The 21,067-nt window shown below is 34.9% G+C and overlaps 1 protein-coding gene across 1 annotated transcript in view; it reads left to right on the top strand.

Annotated features, from left to right (window-relative positions):
* LOC100953497 overlaps positions 1-21,067 on the top strand; it is a 250,344-nt gene that overhangs the window by 23,844 nt on the left and 205,433 nt on the right. The window contains exons 4-9 of the mRNA XM_023510042.1: positions 1,605-1,706; positions 4,989-5,152; positions 8,168-8,293; positions 10,523-10,628; positions 17,120-17,254; positions 19,935-20,053. Coding sequence (XP_023365810.1) covers positions 1,605-1,706; positions 4,989-5,152; positions 8,168-8,293; positions 10,523-10,628; positions 17,120-17,254; positions 19,935-20,053 — 752 coding nt within the window. The remainder of the gene's footprint in view (positions 1-1,604; positions 1,707-4,988; positions 5,153-8,167; positions 8,294-10,522; positions 10,629-17,119; positions 17,255-19,934; positions 20,054-21,067) is intronic.

The following is a 21,067-nucleotide window of genomic DNA, read 5'->3' as shown; positions in this document are numbered from 1 at the left end:
GTGAAGAAAGCAGTCAGCTAATGAAGGTGTTAGGTGTTGACCAAGACCTCTCCGCTTTCTCAGTTTGGCAGTTAGCACTTGCAATGCTATTTTCTAGAATATCATTTGCTGCACTCTGACTCCATGTCTAGCAAGTCTTGACAAAGGAACATCAATAAGTTCTCCAAACTGAGATTTTTGTCAGCACTAACCTTGCAGAATACGTGCCCTAGGATTGTGACCTTCGTTGCTAAATTTCTCTGTTGTTTTGTTCCACAGTAGGGCCCAGAATTGATTATTGGATGGTCAGATTCTCCTCCCACTTTATTTTCCATGAATTTGCAGGCAAAAGTTGGGTTAACAAGGTTTTTAACAAAAGAACAGAGACTTCTTGCTCATAATTGTGGATCTTTACTTGGAAAAGTGGTTAAAACTAATCTCAGTCAGGAAAAGAGAATGGAGGGTTTGCAATATCAGTGCACCAAAGATCTGTAGTGTCTCCATAACACTATCAGTAGCTCAGTGAACATCACTGAGTGGGACGAAAGCTACACTTCTTAATATTACTGCTCTCTTTTCAATTTTATTTTTTTTGCATCAAGGCTAAAGAAGGATTATTAAAACTTACATTACTTGCACAACCAGGTTAAGACTAATTAAATACATTTAAACTGTCTCAAAAATAAAAAGAAAAGATCGTTTTCTTCATTTTTAAGTAAGTTATTCTCCCAAATTATCTTCTCTGTAAATAGTACTAGACATAAATCAAATGGTTATGCCCATGTGATGGGCATATCAGAAAGGGAAGAAAAGAACTTTTGAGAATAAAAATAAAAAGCAAGGGTTTAAATTATTCATCAGCCCTCTCTCTCAGCCTGCTTCCTTTCTTGCTTTGTGAATGGCACACCCCACATGGATTCCCAGCGTGGTCAGAGGGGTGGTGTTCACTCTAGTGAAGCCGTCCTGTCAGAACTGGTTTATTCGGATCCTTTTGACCAGAACATTTGCCAGCATTTTTTTTTTCCAACAAGTGTTGCATAATACAATCTTATGAATTTTATCTCTGTTCTCAACAACTTGTTAGATATATGCACTTAAAATGGATGACTTTCATCATACTGTTATGCAATAAATCTGTCAGATTGAATTTCCTTTTAGTGAGCCAAAAGATGAGCTGAACACAGATATATTTTAAATATAAACCAAGTATTGCTCACATTATTTGTAGCTTTGTGTTATTCAGGAAGAATGAGATTAACTAGTTAATTGGTGGCTACCTGACTTTTTTTCTGATGCTTGCTCATTTAATCATCTGCTGTGGTCATTCTTCCTTGAATGTCTTCATTTGATTCTACTTTAAGATTGTAGGGGAGGCCCATCAAATTGGACACTGAGACCAAAAGGAGAAACAGGAGCTGTTCTTTATGTTATTCTTTTAGTGCTGTGGATTTCCATACTTGCATGAGCTCATACAGTCAGTCTCTGCTGTGCCTGGTTCCCGTATGCACAGCTCTCAGTTAACTCAGTACCATGCAAAGAAAGAGCTGCCTAGATTTATATATGTATAAATATTTGTATGTCTGTGAGTCTATTTTTATTTTTATTTTTGAATGTTTATTTTTCAGGTATTTGAAAATGGTAAAAACAGTGGAGAGATCTCTGTTTGTATCAGTAAAAAGGATTTGAAGTCTAATAGCCCAGCTCAAACTGGCGATATGATGGAAAGAGTGAGTTTACTGGCAATTTGTTTATAGCTATAGGTGTCTTTCACATTATTTCAAGTTAATTTAGACAGTTATATCTAAAGGTTTCTTCTTTTTTTTTTTTTTAAAGGAAAGAAAGAAAGAGAAAGAAGGAAGAGAAGGAAGGAGGGAGGGAGGGATGGAAGGAATGATCTATCTTAAAGGTTTTTTACAAAAGACCAATCTTTGCCTGATCTATAAAGGCTGATATTCTAAAGATTGACTTCTGAATTCCTTAGGCTCTCAGCTTTATTGTAGTATTAACTCCTAGACCCTTACCTAATAGTAAGGTAGCTGTATCCTAACCTTCATTATGCTTGTATTTGGAAATTTGTCTACAGTAGGCCCTGGTTTTGATACATCAGGATTTTTCTCTTGTTTGTACTTTAAAAAGAAGTGATATGATATTCAGTGAGGTTATGTTCTGGATCTGGAGTATTTCTAAGCCACAGACCCTGCGTGAGTGACACGTAGCCTTGGTCTTCTCCCACTCTCACTGGGAGCCTGTCCAGCTGGTTTATCTTCGGCACTCTTACCTTTTTCTATTTTCCGGACAATTAGGATGTTTCCCAGGCAGAACCAGCATGTTCAGGGTCTTTATTTTGGGTCTTTGTCTTGCATAAAAGGACACTGAACACCCTGTTGTTTACAAATTGGGGTTATGCGCCCGAGTGCACATCAGTGTTTTGGGCTCTGTTGCCTTGCCTTTGTTCAGAACTTGCTTCTTTCTCCTCTCACTTTAGTTCAGCACCCACAGACTTACCTCTCCTCGTGGTATCCATTACCTGGCTTTACAGCCAATCAAAGAAGTTGTATATAAATTGGGAGGCTCTCATTGGATCAATTAGCTATTCCCAGAAGAGACAAGGAAATGCTACTTTGATTATAGAGAAGGATCCGGAGCCTTGGCTGGTTTCATTTTAATGCCACATCCCTGGTTTATGTGATATAAAAAACTTCCTAGAATTTTTCACCTATCTTCCCTCTTTTTTATATCAGAATATTTTACTTTTTGGCTCATGTTAAAATAGGAGATGGTGTTTACAGTATCTTATATAAGAAGATGCTAGTTTGTAGAAACTTTTTATATTGATGTACAGACACTGACACTTTGCTTCTATATGCAAGTAAATCTGGTGGGGGGGAACTTTAATCAGGCACATTATATAGCTTTTTGAGAGAGCTCTTGTGGCAACTAAGGACAACTGCTCCCTTGTGTGGACACGTGTCTCAATCCCTAGCCTAAGATGTTTCACACTCTTCTCAAGTTGCTGAACAAATTCTTATCCTATAAAGTCCTGGTGATGATAGCTTTACCGATAATGGGTGAAGATTATCACAATTTTTGGTTACCACAGCCAAGCCCTAACCAATGACCTACAGAGGAAAGGCTTGGGCCCTCACCTCCTTTAGGCTGTTGAATGCTCTTTGAACACCTAAAATGCAGTCTGTCACCAAGTTGAGAAAATAGAGATTGCAATGCAACTCCCGTGGACATGAACTTGGTTAAGTGGTCAGGCGCTCACATTCTGTATCTACCTCACATCCCTGTCCTTTGTACACACATTTCTTTCCCAGGTCAGGCCTTAAATCTTCTGTATCTTTCCCCTTTACAAAAGGTGATGCCTATAAAGCAAAATCCCTGTGATTTAAAAAATGATCAGCATTATGTTTCCTGAAATAATAGGAAATTATTTTGTTGCAAAGCAACAAAAATAAGCTCAAGGTCTGAGATACACAGAAATAGACATAAATCTTTAGAAATACAATCCATTGATTTTTAAAATATGTTTGCACTTTCAGTGGAAAAAATCCAAACAAAACAGACTTTTACTATTCTAGCACCTCAGCCTATTATACACATGTATACACATAAAAAGCATAGTAATTATGATTTTTAATTCAATTTATTTGGCTAGCTGGCTGAGAAGTATTAACTTTAATGACATGAAAACATGTGCCATTATTTTCAGCCTTTCTGATGTTCAAGACAAAAAATCTGGCCAAGGAGCTAATGAAAACACTGAAGTTAGAGATACTATTGTTTATCTCCAATAAGGACTAAGCCTGATTCTTAAGCATTCTATAAATACTATTTCTGGTCAAAGGAAATATTTTACTCAGTCAAGAGTTCAGAGCAGAGCAGTGAGACCCCTGAGATGTATGGTAGTAGGCCAGCAACTTCCCCTGCTTTCCTCCGAGCCTCAGCATTTAGCACTAATCAATATACCTTCAGTGAGAATTAATAGAGCAACAATAAGGGGGGGGGGCGGCTGAACCACAGCTAGGAATATCACAACTATATTAACATTCCTGCAGGGATTGCAGAGAAACAAGAAACAGAGAGACACAAGAACTGACAAAGGAGAGATGAAAAGGAAGCTCATGACAGCAGGTTGGGGGAAGAAAGGAGTGATGGATGGATAGGGTGGGGTACAGAGTGGGCAAGAGCAGAGGCCGCAACACTGAAACAAAGGTGATGGAGGATAACGAAAAACGTCTCTTAAAACGCCATATGCAGCACAGTTCTGTTAGATTGACTTTATATTTGAAGTATGCCCTAAATCAGAAATATCTCCATAATTCAGAGACTCTAAATATAAGATAGAAGCAAATACTGACAATGCTATTATTTAAAATATTAAATGAAGCTTTTCATACTTCACACTCCAATGATGTCTTATTCACTACTCGAAAACACGCAGTACTGAGGATGCTCACAGTTGTTTTTCGGGGCTTGTAATTAAGATGCATCCAGGGAGGGTTCCACGTGAATCAGCTTAGGCTGAAAGTCATATTTATTTTTGCAATCCCATGCATAGTGAATTGTTCTACCATTAGCTACCTGAGGTTAGTTAGGGACAGGGAGATTGGCGATTGTAAACCTTGAACAGGGTCTGGAAGGCCCCTAACAAAACGTGTAGCTGAGACAAGAAAAGCATAACCCTTATCAAGAGGACTGTTACCGTGTGTAGAAGCTAAATGCTTTTTCTCTAAGACTGTCACATCTGCTTTCAGTCCTCGTGCCAAAGGGTCAGAGCTCAATCACAAGCCTGTGGCACCCCCTGCTGGTTAAAAGCCCATGCTCATTTTGTTACTTTACACTGAGCTAAACATTGCCGTCATTTCACATTCCTTTTAACATTCCATGTGAATTTAATTATTATTTGTTTGGCCTTCATTTGTTACAGAGTAGAGACAGTTTATCACAGATGTTCACATTTTAGGTTATTTCTTTTTCTTCATCCCTCCCCACACCCCCACCAGTTACTTTTCCAGATTCATCAAAGGCTTCAAGGTTCTTCCATCAATCCACCAGGCCTCAGTATTTCTTCAATCCGGCTTTTTGATGAGCATGGTCAAGAAATTAAGAATCCACTTTTGCTGAAGAGTGAGCAAAAAATTTGGGTCTCTTATGGTAAAGCATACAGGTAGGAAGGAGGCATTTTTTTCTCTGTCCTCAATCTTTCCAGGGTGAGCTAATTGTGAGCTAATTTAAAAGAAGAGTTGAGAAGCCAAGTAGCATCCTTTATGAAATTTTAAAAAATTTTGAATTCCAATAAAATTTCAGGGGTGTTTTTGTGAGGCGGTATTGTTTATGGAATATGACATCTCTCTCTCTCTCTTTCTCTGACTTTCTGTCTTAATGCCTTGTCATAGTTCTTGAAGTCTGCCTGTCAGCACAGCAAGAGGGATTTGTTCATGTCTGAGTAGTCACCTTAATGATAGCAGATGGAAACGCCACGGGGGGCTCAAGCCCATCACACTGTCATTGTCGCACACTGCCCTGACCTGCTTCCACTCCTCTATTTTTTTTGTCCCTTTTTAAAGGAGAAATGGATGGTAATTGAAAAGGATCTTAAGCAAGATTTATGAAGCTGTAGACAACATGATTCCCCACTATCTCTCTATGTTTTCACAAATAAAGTCTTAACCTTTTAAGCACCAATGACAGGACAGCTAAAGATAAATTGGTAAAGCTGTAAGCCCTATCCTATCAAAGTTATGTTCTTCAAAAGCGCCTTACATTATCCGACGATAATTACTGGTTATTGCTGAGCGTTGTGTAAATTTTTGTAGATTGGTAAATTCCTGCATAAAATTATCTTCATTTCCGAAGAAAGAAAAGGGCAATGGTATACAGCTACCGATGAGCTGGGCTGTTGTGTTGAATATCTTGGAAATTTATGCATATTTTGACAGAACACATCCAGCTGAACTCTGAAACTGCTTGTCAGGAAACTTAAACACACTTTTCTGCCTATTTTAAATTTCTTTTAGTTCACTACTTAGCTGTAGAACAGAATAAGGGAAAATAATTTTTCATCTAGAGTATAATTGATCATATGCTAATTATAATGAAAATAGCATAAATGAACCTAAATCTTAGCAAAATAAGGGCTGATTAGATTTGCTATTTATTCAAATAGTAAAAACTTCAAATGTTGAAACAAATCTACTCAGAAATCTGTAAAGGTTTTGGAAGAAGCTGGTAGAGTAAATTGTGGGTCCTGTGCTACAAAATTTTATTTCATGTGTTCCAGGAGAGTGAAATTAAAATATTTAGTGATTTCTTAAGTGTGTCATTTATGAAATTAAAAATATCTATTAAGAATGATAAGCTTTTTTCCATAGGCAAATTCCAAATGGGATTCATTTGCATTGTGAGTAGCATTGTTTTTACAATGATAACAGCAGTAATGAATTTTAAAGTGGCAAAAATTCTTGAATAATTTTGCAAGCCCTTCCAGTTACAAGGAAAGGCTTTACTAAAATGTGTGGCATGAAATATTCTTAATGTCATTGTTAAATCCAAAGTAATGACTAATTTTGACATTTTTAACAAATGTTTTCTATAATATAGTATTTTAATAAGATCAAACACTTTTTCTTATCTAATTGGATCATATTTGTGGAATAATTGGTAAAATACCAAGAACCTGAATATTCTAAAATCAGTTAAAAATTAAAATTGGAGAAATTTATAAGTACATATATTTATTTGTATCTCATTGTTATTTTAATAGGATAATGTTTTTTTTTCTGGTTTGAATCCAATCTAAAGCATCAGGAAACCATTATAGCATTTTGTTACTATTGGAATTTAAAACAAATTTATGTCTAAAAAGTTATTGCCATCTAGTTTAAAATATATTGAGAAAATGTGTAATATGTACTAAATAAATGGTATTCATTTTCAGGAAGTAATTCTAATATGTCTAATTTATGTTGCTATGAGAGGTCAGGCTACTCTTTTGCAAAAGATGATTTGCCTGTATTTGCTCCTATTGTGAGTCCTTTAATTAAATTTTCGCCAAAGTTTTTATTTAGAAAAATTTCAAATCTACAGAAAGTCGGCAGAATGGTTCAACGAGCCCCTGCTTAGGTTCACCAGTTTAAAGAGTTTACCACATTTGTTTTACCTCTATTATATTTTCCATCTCTCATTCTCTTTCTCTCTCAGTTTGAAAGTAATTTCAGAAAATCGTTAATATTTCACTCATAAATGCTTCAGATCATGTAACTGGAGAACAAGCCATTCTCCTAGATTACCACATTATAAATCTGACACAGTCAACAATAACATAATACATTTAATGTATGATCTATATTCAAGCTATCAGAAATGCGTTTTAGAGATTTTTATAATTCCATATTGCATTTAGTTATTTTCTTTAGTTCTTTTTAATCTAGAATATTTACTCCACCTTTTATTTTTTAGGAATCCAGGCATTTTTCTTGTAGATTGTCCCACATTTTGGGTTTGTCTGAGTGTCTCTTATGATTAGATTCAATTTAAATATTTCTGGCAACAAGACACGAGGTGATGGGGTTGAGTCCTTTATTTCTGTAGCTAAACAGCAAGTCTTTGTTACTAGTTTAGGGAGAAATGGTTCATAGTTGACATAGTGTTCATTCTTTTAATTTAAGATCGGTTTTGAATTTGGCTTTAATTCCCAAATTCCCCTAAAACAATGTGCTTAATAATACATACTATCTAAATCAAATCAGCATAGCATTTAGTGAACTCACCAAAAAAAAAAAAAAAAAAAAAGCCTTGTTTGTAGCCAAATAGTAAAGGTTAATTTAATTATCATTTCCTAAGATTACTATGGATGTATTACATTGTAGTTATCCATGAAAAATGAACATTGTATGAATGATGATTGTTTTTCATAATGAAATCCTTTGCTTTTATTATTGAAATTATTTTTAAAAATCACATGTTACAACTATTCTTTCATGTTATAGATCAACTAAATAAACTGAAATGCACATTTCAGGTATTGATATGGGATACCAAAATAGTGTTATCTAGTATGAATTTCACTTATTTCTGGATATTTTTAGACACTAGTATTATAAATTTTGTTATTTATTTGTGCTCAAATTTTAGTATATGTATAATTCTATAGATACCGTTGATTTTTTTTTCTTTTTTTCAGATCTCCTCTCAATCCTGTTTTGTGTTTGACCTTTGACCAAGTGACTGCATTTGCCAGAGGTGGCATCATAGTTGCATATAAGACCTTTTTGGATGCTAATACTGTTCTGCTACGTGGATGTGACAAGTAAATTAACAAGTGTTCAGTTAAAGTAATATAAATCACATAATTCAAGATTTCCCAGAGTGAGACATTTGAAATGCTAAAAAAGTGCTCATCTGAATTGTCTTAAATAAGCAATTATTTATTTTATTGACTTATTTCATGATAAGATGAGATAGTGTCTAAAAGACTTACAATGAACTTTCTTTAGTTTTAAAAAGTTATGTAGGGCAATGAGCAGAATATAGTTTTTTCTTTGGAAAGGTGACAATTTTGTTTGAAGTCTAAAAGCTTTTTTAGTAGTTTTCTTTAGTAGTTCTTTCTAAATCCCATTTTAAATGGAACTGTATGAGTGTTCATATTTATACGTCTTATTGGATTAATCATTGATTATCTGATGATGATCAAGTTAAAACATAAGCAATGTGCTGGAGGCTCTGTGGGACAATGTAAAAAAGAATAGAATGGGAGTTAGAAGATCTCACAAGGCATCGGCCTCATTTCTGCTCATGATTGTTTGTGAGAAGGTGGGTGTCAGTTTCTTATTTCTAAATAATAAAAACTGGCATTTACTGAGTGTTGACCAGGCACAGATACAAATGAATTGGGTAAGAATTAATTTAATCTTCAAAATGATTATTTTAATTCCATCATCCCCTATTACTTTACTATTATTCTGTTTTTCAAAGACATAAACCAGGACACAAAATGGTAAAGTAATTTGCCCAGAGTTACATAGCTAGTACATGATATAGCCAGGATTCTATCCAAGATTATCTGTTTTAGGAACCTGAATGCTTACCCACTGTTTAGCACTGTCCAATAGAACATTCTGTGATGATGGAAATACACTTTGTTACTACTGAGCATTTGAAATGTCACTAGTGTGATTGAGGGAATGAATTTTTAATTTTTCTTAAAATGAAATTAAATTTAAATAGTGGCTATTGATTACCACATTGGACATTTCAGCATAATACTGATATTATGTTGGATTAGGTAATCCATCTAGAAGTCCCATCTATCTTTAACATTTTGTAGTTTAACATACTACAACTCTCCTTAATATACAGTTGAAAATGCTGAAATGGTGGGCATATCCAGAGGACTGAAAGCAGTTTGATGAAGTCACTCAGCCAGCTATGACACCCTATTGCAAAATATGTCTAGAAGGACATGCTGGTTTTCCTTGGTAGTTATTTAAGCAACAGGTCTACTCGCCCCTGCCCTCCCTCAAGCAGCATACAAGTGACTGCTTGTATTTTCTACAAAAGATTTGACTCTATTTCTTCTTGTTCTCTTTTTCTTTACAGATAGAAAGTCAGTCGTCTGCATTTTTTATAGACATTTTCCATTTATAAGATGTATTTTGTATCCAATAATGTTTCCCTAAGCTGTTAAATTTGACTAGATTTTCCCCTTCAATTTTTAACTAGAGTTTTCTGTTTTTAGTTCCTGTAGTCCCCAGGTCCAATAAATACTGTTTTCCTTAAGTATAACAATGTGAAGCTGCCCTTATTGAATGCAAACTGATTTTGTTAGATAATTTACTTTTTGCATTCCATTTGAATTTTCTTTCTATCATCTAAAGTGGATCATTTGAAATCTTAATGTATATCTGATTTGTATTTCTCAGAGTATTGATAAAAATTGCTATTTCCAGTTCCAGGATTGATTTCTGTTGAATAGCATGGTGCATGGTATATCCTAAGTTATCCAAGTTAATCCAGATAATTTCTTTTAGGATGAGAGCCATGTCACTTTTAAGATAACTGATTTGACTGAATTGAAAACGAAACCCCAGCCTCTCCAGCCTGCTTTGTCCATGTACTCATGTGACTGTGACTCCTCCTAAGGTTCTCTTAAAAATATTAAACTAGCATTTTAACACAACCATTATAAGTATAAAAATATCCTTTATTATTCATAGTCCAGTGTAAGTATTTAAAATATAAATTTAACTACCAAGATAATACCCACAGGTGACTCTGTAAGATTCTAAAAACATTTTTTTGTTTTATTAATAAGTAATTAGGCATAGTATTGCCCAATATCATAAATATTTGCAAGGTTAAACTTCAAAGTCTTTTATCTCCCAATTATAGACACCAAGAGATTATGAACTATGTAGTAGTTTTTTTTTCCTCTCACTAGTATTATATAAGATAACATAAGTTGTTATACTGGTAAAGAGTATTATAATTAAATGCATATTGTTCTAATGAAAATAATTTAATGTTTTACTTTCCTTAGTTGGGAAGTTTGTGAGGGATTTCCAACTAATTTTAACTGCACCAATCAGCAGATACCCGAGCAGTTTGAAAAGGTGAACTTGGAGAATCATTTCCTACAAAACAAGGTCTGATTTTGTTGTACTTAATAAGGTACATTTTATGTATCAGACAGTCAATATATGGATTGGGTGGGTACTTACGAAAGCTTTTGTTAAAATCATATGTTACTTTTACAATTGTCGGGGCAAGTATTACTCTTTACTACTTGTTAATTAAGCACTCTACAACTGAAACAATCTACAGCATTCCTACTTGAAAAATTTCTACTTGAATTATGTCCCATGAGTTCTATTGTTTGGCATATTTTCTTTGTACCAGCTATATTAGTAAGTTGGAGTTGTTTAAGAACGTCTTCACGATGACTGTTATTTCTCTGGGGTCTGATCTATTTGCTCTAAGATCAGTGTGTCTAAGGAATTGGGTTAGAAAACCCAACTCATGGCAATCCAATCAGGTTTATTTATCAATTTATACTTAGAAATTTATCCTTTCAGTGAAGAATTCTTTTTTATCCACCTGACCTATAAAAGGTATTTAAAACATGTTGTCAAGGAAGAAATAATTCTTCTGTTTTTTCTTTGCTGGCACTGTGTGAGGTTTTTCATTTCAGCAGCATAACCTTTAGTTTTTGAGCAAATTAAATCAAAACCAAAAGGCATACGTAAGACTTTGGGCCCTTTGTTTTTTGCCAATAGCATTATTATCTTGCTTGTATGCCTAGCTATTCTCTATTGAAATTTCAAAATCTCACCTGGTCTTCATTGATCTCCATGATTCTTTTCTAATCTGCCCCCACTCTCAACTTATTATATTCAGAGTTAATAAATTGTGTGCCATAATATGCTTTTCATTCTGACACCACATGCCGTGGCTTGTGTTACTTTTTGCCTGGGATATACTCTTGACTGTTGCCATTCCTTGCCTCTTAAGGTTTTACTCAACTTCCTCTTCTTCCATGAAGCCTTCTCAGATCATCCAGAGAGAATTAATATCTAATCGTTTTGTGTTCTCAGAATTCCTTTTTGCCCTTTGAAAATTGTTCTTAGAGTTTGTGTTTTCATATATGCATTTGCTTTAGTGTCTTTCTCTTTCACTAAACTGAGAATTCTTTGGATATAGACATGTTTTACATCATTTTTTTATTCCTCAGTGCTAGCACAAAGTCTTGAATGTAGGCAAGGGCACAGTACATGTTTGATGAATGGACTTTTGTTTGTTTGTTTAGCTATAACATATCATTCAAGGCTGACTATTCTCTAATATGTTCTTGGTGTGTTAGCCAAGCCAGATCATTCAGTTATTGTTTGCTGAAAGCGATCCATACTTTCTGTTGTTATGTCCACATGGATTCCTCTGCCTGGAATTCAACCTTTTTTTCTTTCCTTATCATTGCCTTAGTTTTCTCTGTACAGCCTTGTGCTATACTGTAGCATACAGTCTGGCATAGAGTTGGCATTCAGTAAATGTTATCGAAACCCTGCCCATCATTCTAGCCCTATCTGACTCATCACTGCTTCATGAAATTTTTCTTTACCCCAATTCCATCCTCAAACAAGACATGATGTTTTTGGCTTTGGAACCCCATCATTGCATCCCTTCTGTGCCTTTTCCAATGACATTGAACTAGATGCTGTTCCTCTTACAACCTTTCATACATGGTCCAAAGTTGACCAGGCTCTAAATTTGGGCATTCATACTTTGGCTTACTTTCGGGGAGAGGGAGAGAATGGTAGATCCCACCAGGGATGTTCGGATCAGATCATGAAGGATCTTAATTCAATGTTAGAGATTCTGATTATTGTTCTGTAGAAAATAAGGAACCATTGGAGATATTTATGCAGAGGCAAGATCTGATCTGATCTTTATATTAGAAAGTTAACTCAGGAAGTCCTTGTCTTATCCTCCCTACTAGATTGACAGTTCCTCAAGGGCAAGGGGTATCCTAATAATCCCTGTCTCTGCCACAATCAGGGATGTCCAACATTTCTTCTTTTCTGCTGTGCACTGGAAAAACAAGATTTGTCTTGGGCTGTACATTAAAATACAAAGACATTAATGAAAGGGGACTAACAAAAGAAAAAGTCCCTGAATACATTTTGCCGTATCCATCACCACAGATAAGCAAAACAGCCCTTAAATAATCTGCATGTTGCCTGCAGGCTTCAGATTGGACACACCTGATAGATATTCAGAGTTAGCTAAACTGAATTGAATTTTCTAGTTAATGAATTCATTCAGTAGAAACCAACTCAAGACTGCAAAACAATTTTATAGCAAAGAGATATCAGGGGAGAGGAACCCAAAGGAGGCTTTTCTCTTTGGATTTATGTCAAAGTGGGACTTTACTGTGTAACTGTATTTTCAAATGTTAAAAAATGAAAGAATAATATTGCACGGTTGTTTTATCATTATTAATTGGTTTTAATGATTTAGAAAATGAGAGAAGACTCATCTTTTAAAAATGTTTGTACACCATTATGTTTTTGGAAGAAGAAATTGGTTTTGCATACAATTTTAGTTCAACCAAAATAGTAGTGTAAGAAAGGAAAAACTTGATAAATAGGCTAGTAAAGAGAATCTTTCAAAGACGAATGGCTTTCCTTTAGCTATGAAACCTTTAAAATCCTTTCAGAAAAATGTCACCAATTATTTACAGAGGGGTGATCAGTACATTGGGAATAGTAATTTAATAACCTGAAAAGGAGCACTTTTAAAAATGGATTCAAGCAGAGGTGACAGATATCTATAGGGCATTTTATTGTAGAATTTTGCTGCTCATTGAAGTAAAGAAGACTCTAAGAGGATTACAACAGGGGCTGAGAAAAGGGAGGCAAAAGCCGATAGTCTTGATGCATACGTGTTAAAATTGGCTTGAGATAGAGATATTAGTGCCCAACCCCTGACTGTTCTTTTAAATCTTTTATTGACAAGTAAAACCTTTCCTACAGAGAAAAATTTGGAACATATAATCCCCATTGGTAATGTGAGAGTTCGATATAACCCTGACAATTACAACCTGTTGCTCTTTTATCCATTTCAAAACCAGATTTGGAATCTACTACACATCGATGGTTTGGCATCTTTTAACCGTTCTCTATTGTTACATAAATTGGCAACATCTTTAGACTGACTTAGTTTAAGGGCAATAAAATTACATGTCTCCATGACGTAGATGAGATTTAAACTTCACGGTAGTTAATATAAAAGAAAACATTACATGAGAAGAATAGCTTGAGGAATGCCTGGTTATGGGAAAATATAGCAGATAAATGGATGCCAGGTCCATGTTTGGCAGGTCATGTATTCTACCAAAATTATTTTGACCCTGGTCTTGGCTTCGCAGATGTAAGCAGGACATTAGCAGTATATTATTGAATAGAAACAGCAAGAAAAATGCCAAGTTATGATTTTAGAATTACGGCATACTATGAATGCCAACAGAATTGCACAACTACTGAATTACTGTAGTATTCTGAAATTATTTTTTTTAATCACAAAAGAGGCTAGGAAAAGGCAAACAATACTTTCCTATTTCTTGACCAGAACTTCACTGATAAATAATATTTTCTATGAATCATTTATATGCTGGGGCAAATACAAAATTTTAGTTTAAGTTTTGAATTGATTGCTTTTAGCATATGATACAGGACTTGAAATAAAATCCCAAGTCCCTTCCTTATGTTCAGACCAATAAGTTGGAGCTGTTTGAGGACTGCACACTTAGATCTTAGATATTTTGCCTTGTTTGGTTGCATAATTATTTCTTTGCTGATATTTTCTGCTCTCAGCAATAATTGATATTTTCCATTTCTTGGCCTTAGAAGTAGGTGAATTAATCTGCTATGAAGTTAGAGAGTAGAGATGATGAGAGAGAATGGCAAGGACAAGACGAAAGTGATTTTATAACTAATTTCTTATGGTATGACTTCAATTTGGGTATAAAACTATTAAACTTGGCCCTAACTGCATTGTCAAAAGTGAAAAATCTTATAAAATTTATACATAATAAACAGTTTGTTCAGAATTAAGGTTGTGATCTATAAGCTGATTTTTTCAAGAAAAATTTCTTTGTCTATTATTCTGTTCCTCAGTAGATCTTCAAGAGAAGGCCATTAATGGTTTTCTTCTTATTTTGAATGTGTACACGATTATTGACAGCTACTCCACCTTCATTAGTCATTTGGGGAAAAAAAAATTAAATGAGAGTTTTAACTGTCCCAGCATGTGTGTGCATCACTTTAAACATCAACCACTTCTGCATCAGTGCGGTTTATTCAGACAAGCAAAATATAATGGTCATTTAAGGGAGCCATGTATATAAATATTCAAAAGAATTTTAGAGAATTTCTTTTTTGATTCTCAATAGGGTTAAAAAGGTTTTCTAATGACATATATAAAACTATCTATTTAGATATCAGTCAGTCTCAGCCTAAATGCTTTTGTACACATGCACCTGTGCACACGCACACTTGCACACGTACACATACATGAGATAGTATGTTACAAATTGTCAGAGATAACTTTTTCCTGAATTCCACCTTTCATAGATTTTAATTTTCCAGCTTCATATGTTTGATCTAATGCTAAGCTATCAGATTAAATTAAAAAGATGAAGTCACAGAAGAAAAGTTTAATGGTCATTGTCAGTTTTAAGCATATCAGAACACCAGACTTGGCAGAAATTTTTTTCTTAACAACATAAAATGAAGCTGAGTTAGTGGGCCTGGCTGTGTCTGGTCTATGCAGAATCACTTGGGAACTGTCCAGCAAAATATCTCTTGAAGAACAGCATGGTGTTAACACTGGGTGTCAGCCCAAGTCAGAGACAAAGAACCCCTTCGCTCTTCACCAATAAGCCAACTGTTAAAAGATTAAACCATGTTGTGGAGATAACAAGAATTTAGACGCTGGCAGCAGGTGCTGTACAAAGAAGCAGTTGGCAATGTGCTTCTTCTGTCTGACTAATTTCAGTCAAAACAATCTTCTGCCCAGTTGCAGAGGGGAGTTTTGAGTGTGATGGCAACTTGGAGTTAGGAGGTTGGGTAAGAGTACTACTTTAAAGCTGAGTCCTATGGCAGATGGATTAATAGAATATGGTTTATTGTTGCTCAGACGCTGTGGGGGATTGCCCTCCAGAATCCAATCACTATTGGCTAAGTAGGGGGATATACAGAGTGCTGTAAATCAAATCTGCTTAGGTAGTGGGTTTGCTGTATTTTTTTAATTCTCATTTTTACATATTATGTGGAATGTTATATAACATTTTCTTCTATGGAAAAACGACTACCTTCCATTATAGAATAATTATCAAATGTATTAATTAGTTACTATACCCTTATGTTGTTGCCTGATCATACTTGTGGCATACTGCTTTTAAATCATCACTTAATTTGTGTTTTTAAAAAATAACTTGCTATTCAAAAAATATCTAGTATTGGCACAGATACAGAATGGATATTTTTGTATTAGAATATAATATGTTGTTGAAGCAACATTTATCGGGTTTAAAGCATAAAGTAGCAGACTCCTATAAACATATGTAAATAAATATTGGTACTTAAAAACTTAAGAGTGATTACTCAGGGAAAGTGATTATGTAGTTTGGGAGGTAAAGTTTTTATTAAGTATGAAGTAATATAATTTCTACAAGTGATGTGAGTGCCTGGCAATTTGACAGCCGAGTCTAAACGAGATACTGAAGGGTGCACAGTAACTTTGAGGTATGTGATCGGATAAAGAGCATGGTAAGGGATGCAGGAGACATGGATGCCGATGTCTTTCCCTTTAGTCCCCTCCTGTCCACTCCCACAGCTCTCTCTCTTTCCAGCTCATCTCCCTTTATGCTTAAGAGGTATTATGAATTCCCAACTGTTTTTCCTGCCTCTAATGTCTCCATTCTACAATCCTGTATCTCTAGCCTTGCCAGATCAACCTCACTTAAATTTGCTGTAAGCTAGTCCCTCTTGCTTAAAAATGTTCACCAGCTCCCTACTGCCTATCTAACTTCATAGCCTTACTCTTGACACTTTCTATAGTTTGGCCACATTTACTTTTTGCGTCTACCAATAAGTCCTAAAATATATTGATTTAACTTCCTTGCCTTTACTTGAAATACCTTTTCATTCTTCATTATTCCTGTCAAACTGTCTCCACCTTTCGAGGCCTACTTCACATGTTATAACTTTCAAGATGCTTCACTTTTTGGTTGCTCTAGTTGAAATGAGTCTGCCATTATTTGAATGCCTATGATAACACTATTTAATTGAAGGTAACCGGAGAGAGAGAGAGCATTCTCTTACCATTACTCTATTGTATATTTCTTTGAGGAAAATTTTTTATAATATTCCATACCACATAGTCTAGGGTCTTGCATATTGGAGTTGATGCTCAACAAACAGTGACTGAATCGAATTAAAAGGGCTTGAACACTACTTTTGAAAAGGGACCCTAATCAGAGTATATAATGTTCTATGCTAGCTTATTTTGGATAAATATGTTGAGGAAGGTTAACTTTTAGACTCCGAGTTAAAAATTCTTACTTCCTCTCATCATATAGGTGGATCCCAATATTGTCCTTCATGCCTCTGTTTCCATTGGAAAGCGGAATTTCTCAAATAGTGGAACAAGCAGTGGGAGTCAGATAGCGCTTTTGACCCCATGGCCTGCAACCAGCGTGTGGTTGATCACAAAGGTACCCGACAGGTCTGCTCTTGCTGAGCGACTTCCCTTGTTCACTGGCTCCCTGTGCTCACTGTGAGCACATGCAAGTGCATGCAAGGGGAAGGGCAGTAAATTACCGGCTGTTACACATGCTTTCTCTGCTCTTGGTATTGTGAGCTAGCCCATGGGACTTCGGCAGATCCCCAAGCGAGCATTTAGTTCACTTTTAGACATACTGATTAGCTCATATCTCAGAGCATACTTAAAGCAAGCATAGAGCTTATTGATAGTCCACAGATTCATCCTTTGTGAGATTTGTCTGAATGTCATTTGCTTCCACTCTTTAGTCTTCATTGTTGACCCTTTTCACCTTGGCTTCAATGAGCCTGATGGATTAGCACCATATGATGACTTTGTGTATGATTTTAGCAAGGGGGTACTTTTAAAAGAAACCCCTAAATGTAAAATGTGAATAATACCTACCACATTTTACACTTATGTATTGGCAATATTTATTTTTCAAAAATGTGTTATTGTATTATTGGATCTGACTTAAATGAAAACATGTAATTGCCCTCCCTTTCCCTGTACTACTGAAATGTGTTTTGTAATGTTTTAAAATACACTTATGTCTAGAAAGAAGTGATGCAGTTCACATCTATCCTCCTTGTACCTCCCTTTGCCACCTCTCCATAGACTGGAGAGGAAGCAGCTACTTTGCTGCTTCTTACCACTTTTGTGCATGTGAAGTAAAGTTGAGAGGAGGGGAGATTGAAATTATCTTCTCAAATGAAATTTTGGATTGCCCGTAACTGTTGCTCTTTAATTTCCTGAGTGTTAAAAAAAAACACATACAATATAATTAAGATACAAAAGGTACTAAGAGATATTGTTTATTTCAAATATCAAATCAGGATGAGTTTAGATAAGATAGTCCTGAATCTGTTTCCAACTTACAGACTCTATTAACTACCAGCCCTTTTTGCATTGAATTTTGTTTCTGATTTACTAATAAATTTACTCCATCTGTTGAATATCTACTCTGTCAGGCCTTACGTTAGGCACCTTATTCACATTTGTTATTTCATTTAATCTTAAGAGAACTTTACAGGATTTAATATACAGCTGAAAACTAAGGTTAGGTAACAGAAGAAAGATTCTTAGTCTGTCTTCAAAACTCAAGCCTTCTAACTGTAATAGAAAACACTCCTGTGTATCTGACCCATCTGTGAGCAGGATGGAAGTACATAGTGTTGGCACTGCCGTTGAGGAGTGGACAAGTCCCACATGATATCTGGGCCTTAGTCTTCTAATCTGCAAAGAGCTGAGCCAATTGGTCCTTTCTTACATTTCATATCCTGTAATTTCATGGAGTCTGTTCCTAGAATTTTGTGATATCAGAAAATCTGTACTTGTCTAAAATTTCTTTAAAAACAATTGAGATGCTTACCAAAAGACTACGTTTTTGAGTAATTCAGAATCTCTTATGTGACTGTGGGAAAGTTACTTAGCTGCACTAAACAGTGGTTTTATTAAACAATACAATATAATGTTATCTAAAACATTATTTAAAATAATAATCTAAAAACTGAAGATGTCTGCCTACAATTTCTATGAAGATGAAATGAGAAAGCCTGTGTAGGCTGGTCCAAGTAAGTGCTGATTACAACTAATTGATCATACTAGTTACGGATTCCTTTGTTCCTTCTACACTCCCACAGTTTTACTTGACTAGGTTTTTAAAAAAATTAAATTGAAATAAATTAAGTTAAAAAAGAGAGAATGCATGTGTGAATTTCAAGCATAGAATCTAGTATACAGAAAGTGCTTTAGTAAATTATGGCTGTCTTTCCTCATCCCAAGCATGTTCAAAAAAGAATTTCATTCAGTGTTTATTGGAACAAAAATTTTTTAGAAATAGTTTCCCTAAATCACTGTATATTTCTTTTAGAGCTAACAAACACATGAGAAATGAAAGTTACATGCTAAAAAGGAAAACAATTTGGAAAATCTTCTAAGATTGAGCTCACTTTTCTTCTTTTAAAAATAAATGCTACTTATTAAGATAGGGAATTTTGCATGCCATAAATCCCCAATAGGTGGAGATAAATTTCTCAGTGATTATCACTTATTTAAAATGTAGTATTGATTCGCTAAGTTAGAAAATGATTAAATGACCATTCAAACATTATGCCCAATTAATTTCCTTGGCAGGCAATCCTAACATTTGAAACAAAAGCAGTTCACAAACCACCTTAAAATGTTTAACCCATGGTATTTAGACCTAGAGTAAAACTTTAAATTGATACAAAGGTTAAGGATTTATTTCAGTCTTTTCAGTTCACTGCACTTTTTTTTCTGTGCATACATATTTCAAGTAAGCTCTGTAGTTATAACTATAGCAAGTGACACGTGATGGACCCCAAATCACTGTGCTGTGAAATATGCACAGAAAAAAAGGACAAATGAAGATATCAAGGTCTGTTTTATTTTGCGCTGAACTGTAAAATGCCACCCTTGTTGGACAGAAGATTACTGATTCTGAGCAGGGCTCGCTGACTGCTAAGTTGTGGGTAGTGTTTCACTTTCGGCAACTGTTAATATCCGGGGTTATCCAGGCATAATGACCTTGCTATTTGTGACACATTGTTGAATTTTCTGGTTCTTTTAACTTATTTAGACCTTTCTCCCCCCTCTCTATTCATTGGAAGACTGGAGTGATCCTGAGCCGAGCGATAACTCAGGGCTGCCTAGCTATTGGTCATCCAATCAGAGTCAAGGCTGCTGAGGGAACATCACTAGAAGGATATAAATTAATCCTACAGAAAAGGTAATGTCTATGAGCTATTTAGCTCAAGATAATAAATCTTAGTATTGAGAATTCTAAATAGTTAAATTGTGATGCCTCCTTATTTGGTTGGAATAGATACTCACTTGGTATCTAAATTTGTGTTCATAATATCCATATTAATATTTTAGTCTTAAATAAGCTTGAAAATGTATGCTATTTAGTTTGGTGATGTCTTTAAAATATTTTAAAAGGTGAAATACAACATGTACCTATGTTATAGACAAGCTACTGCTTTACTCTGTAATTATCAGAACTCATTTCTTTTTATCTATTAGATTACTAATTTAGTAACCTAAATTTCTCTATCTTCTGCATGTAAAGTATGGAACTGTGGAAGCAAAACCATAAAGACAAAAAAATTAATGCCTTGTGAAGGACCATAAGTGTCCTTCACGTTCATTTTTTCTTACATGGGAAAATATAGTTAATAATAAAAAGTTAATTTAAAAAATTAATAGTGAGGAAGAAAGTCGATTTATCTCCAATAGACTGGAAATATTATTTCATATCTACTTTCTTTTTCTTTTTTTTTCTTTTATTTCTTATAGCATAACTGTGTATGTTATTGCAATCATGGGGTACAGTGTGCTGTTTTCATATACATTTTCAAATACTCTCATCAAACTGGTTAACATAATCTTCATGTCATTCTCTTAGTTACTGAGTTAAGACATTCATACTCTGCTTTTAGAAAGATTCACTTATACCCTTGTCTGATGAACTGTAGAGGTGACCCCACCAATCACCCTCCCTCCCTCCATCTGCCCCCTCACCCCTCTCCCACCCCCTTCCCATATTCTAAGGCTATAATTAGTTTATGACATTCCTATGAAAGCTATGAATTAGTTTCAAAATAGGGCTGTGTACATTGGATACTTTTTCTTCCATTCTTGAGATACTTGGCTAAGAAGAACATTTTCTAATTCCATCCATATAAACATGAAGGAGGTAAAGTCTTCATCTTTCTTTAGGGCTGCATAGTATTCCATGGTG

Source organism: Otolemur garnettii, unplaced genomic scaffold (genome assembly GCF_000181295.1).
Source record: "Otolemur garnettii isolate 467f Iridium unplaced genomic scaffold, OtoGar3 scaffold00001, whole genome shotgun sequence".
NCBI classification, from domain to species: Eukaryota; Metazoa; Chordata; class Mammalia; order Primates; family Galagidae; genus Otolemur; species Otolemur garnettii.
The sequence above is the reverse complement of the archived record's forward strand: the minus strand, read 5'-3'. Positions and strand labels throughout refer to the sequence as shown.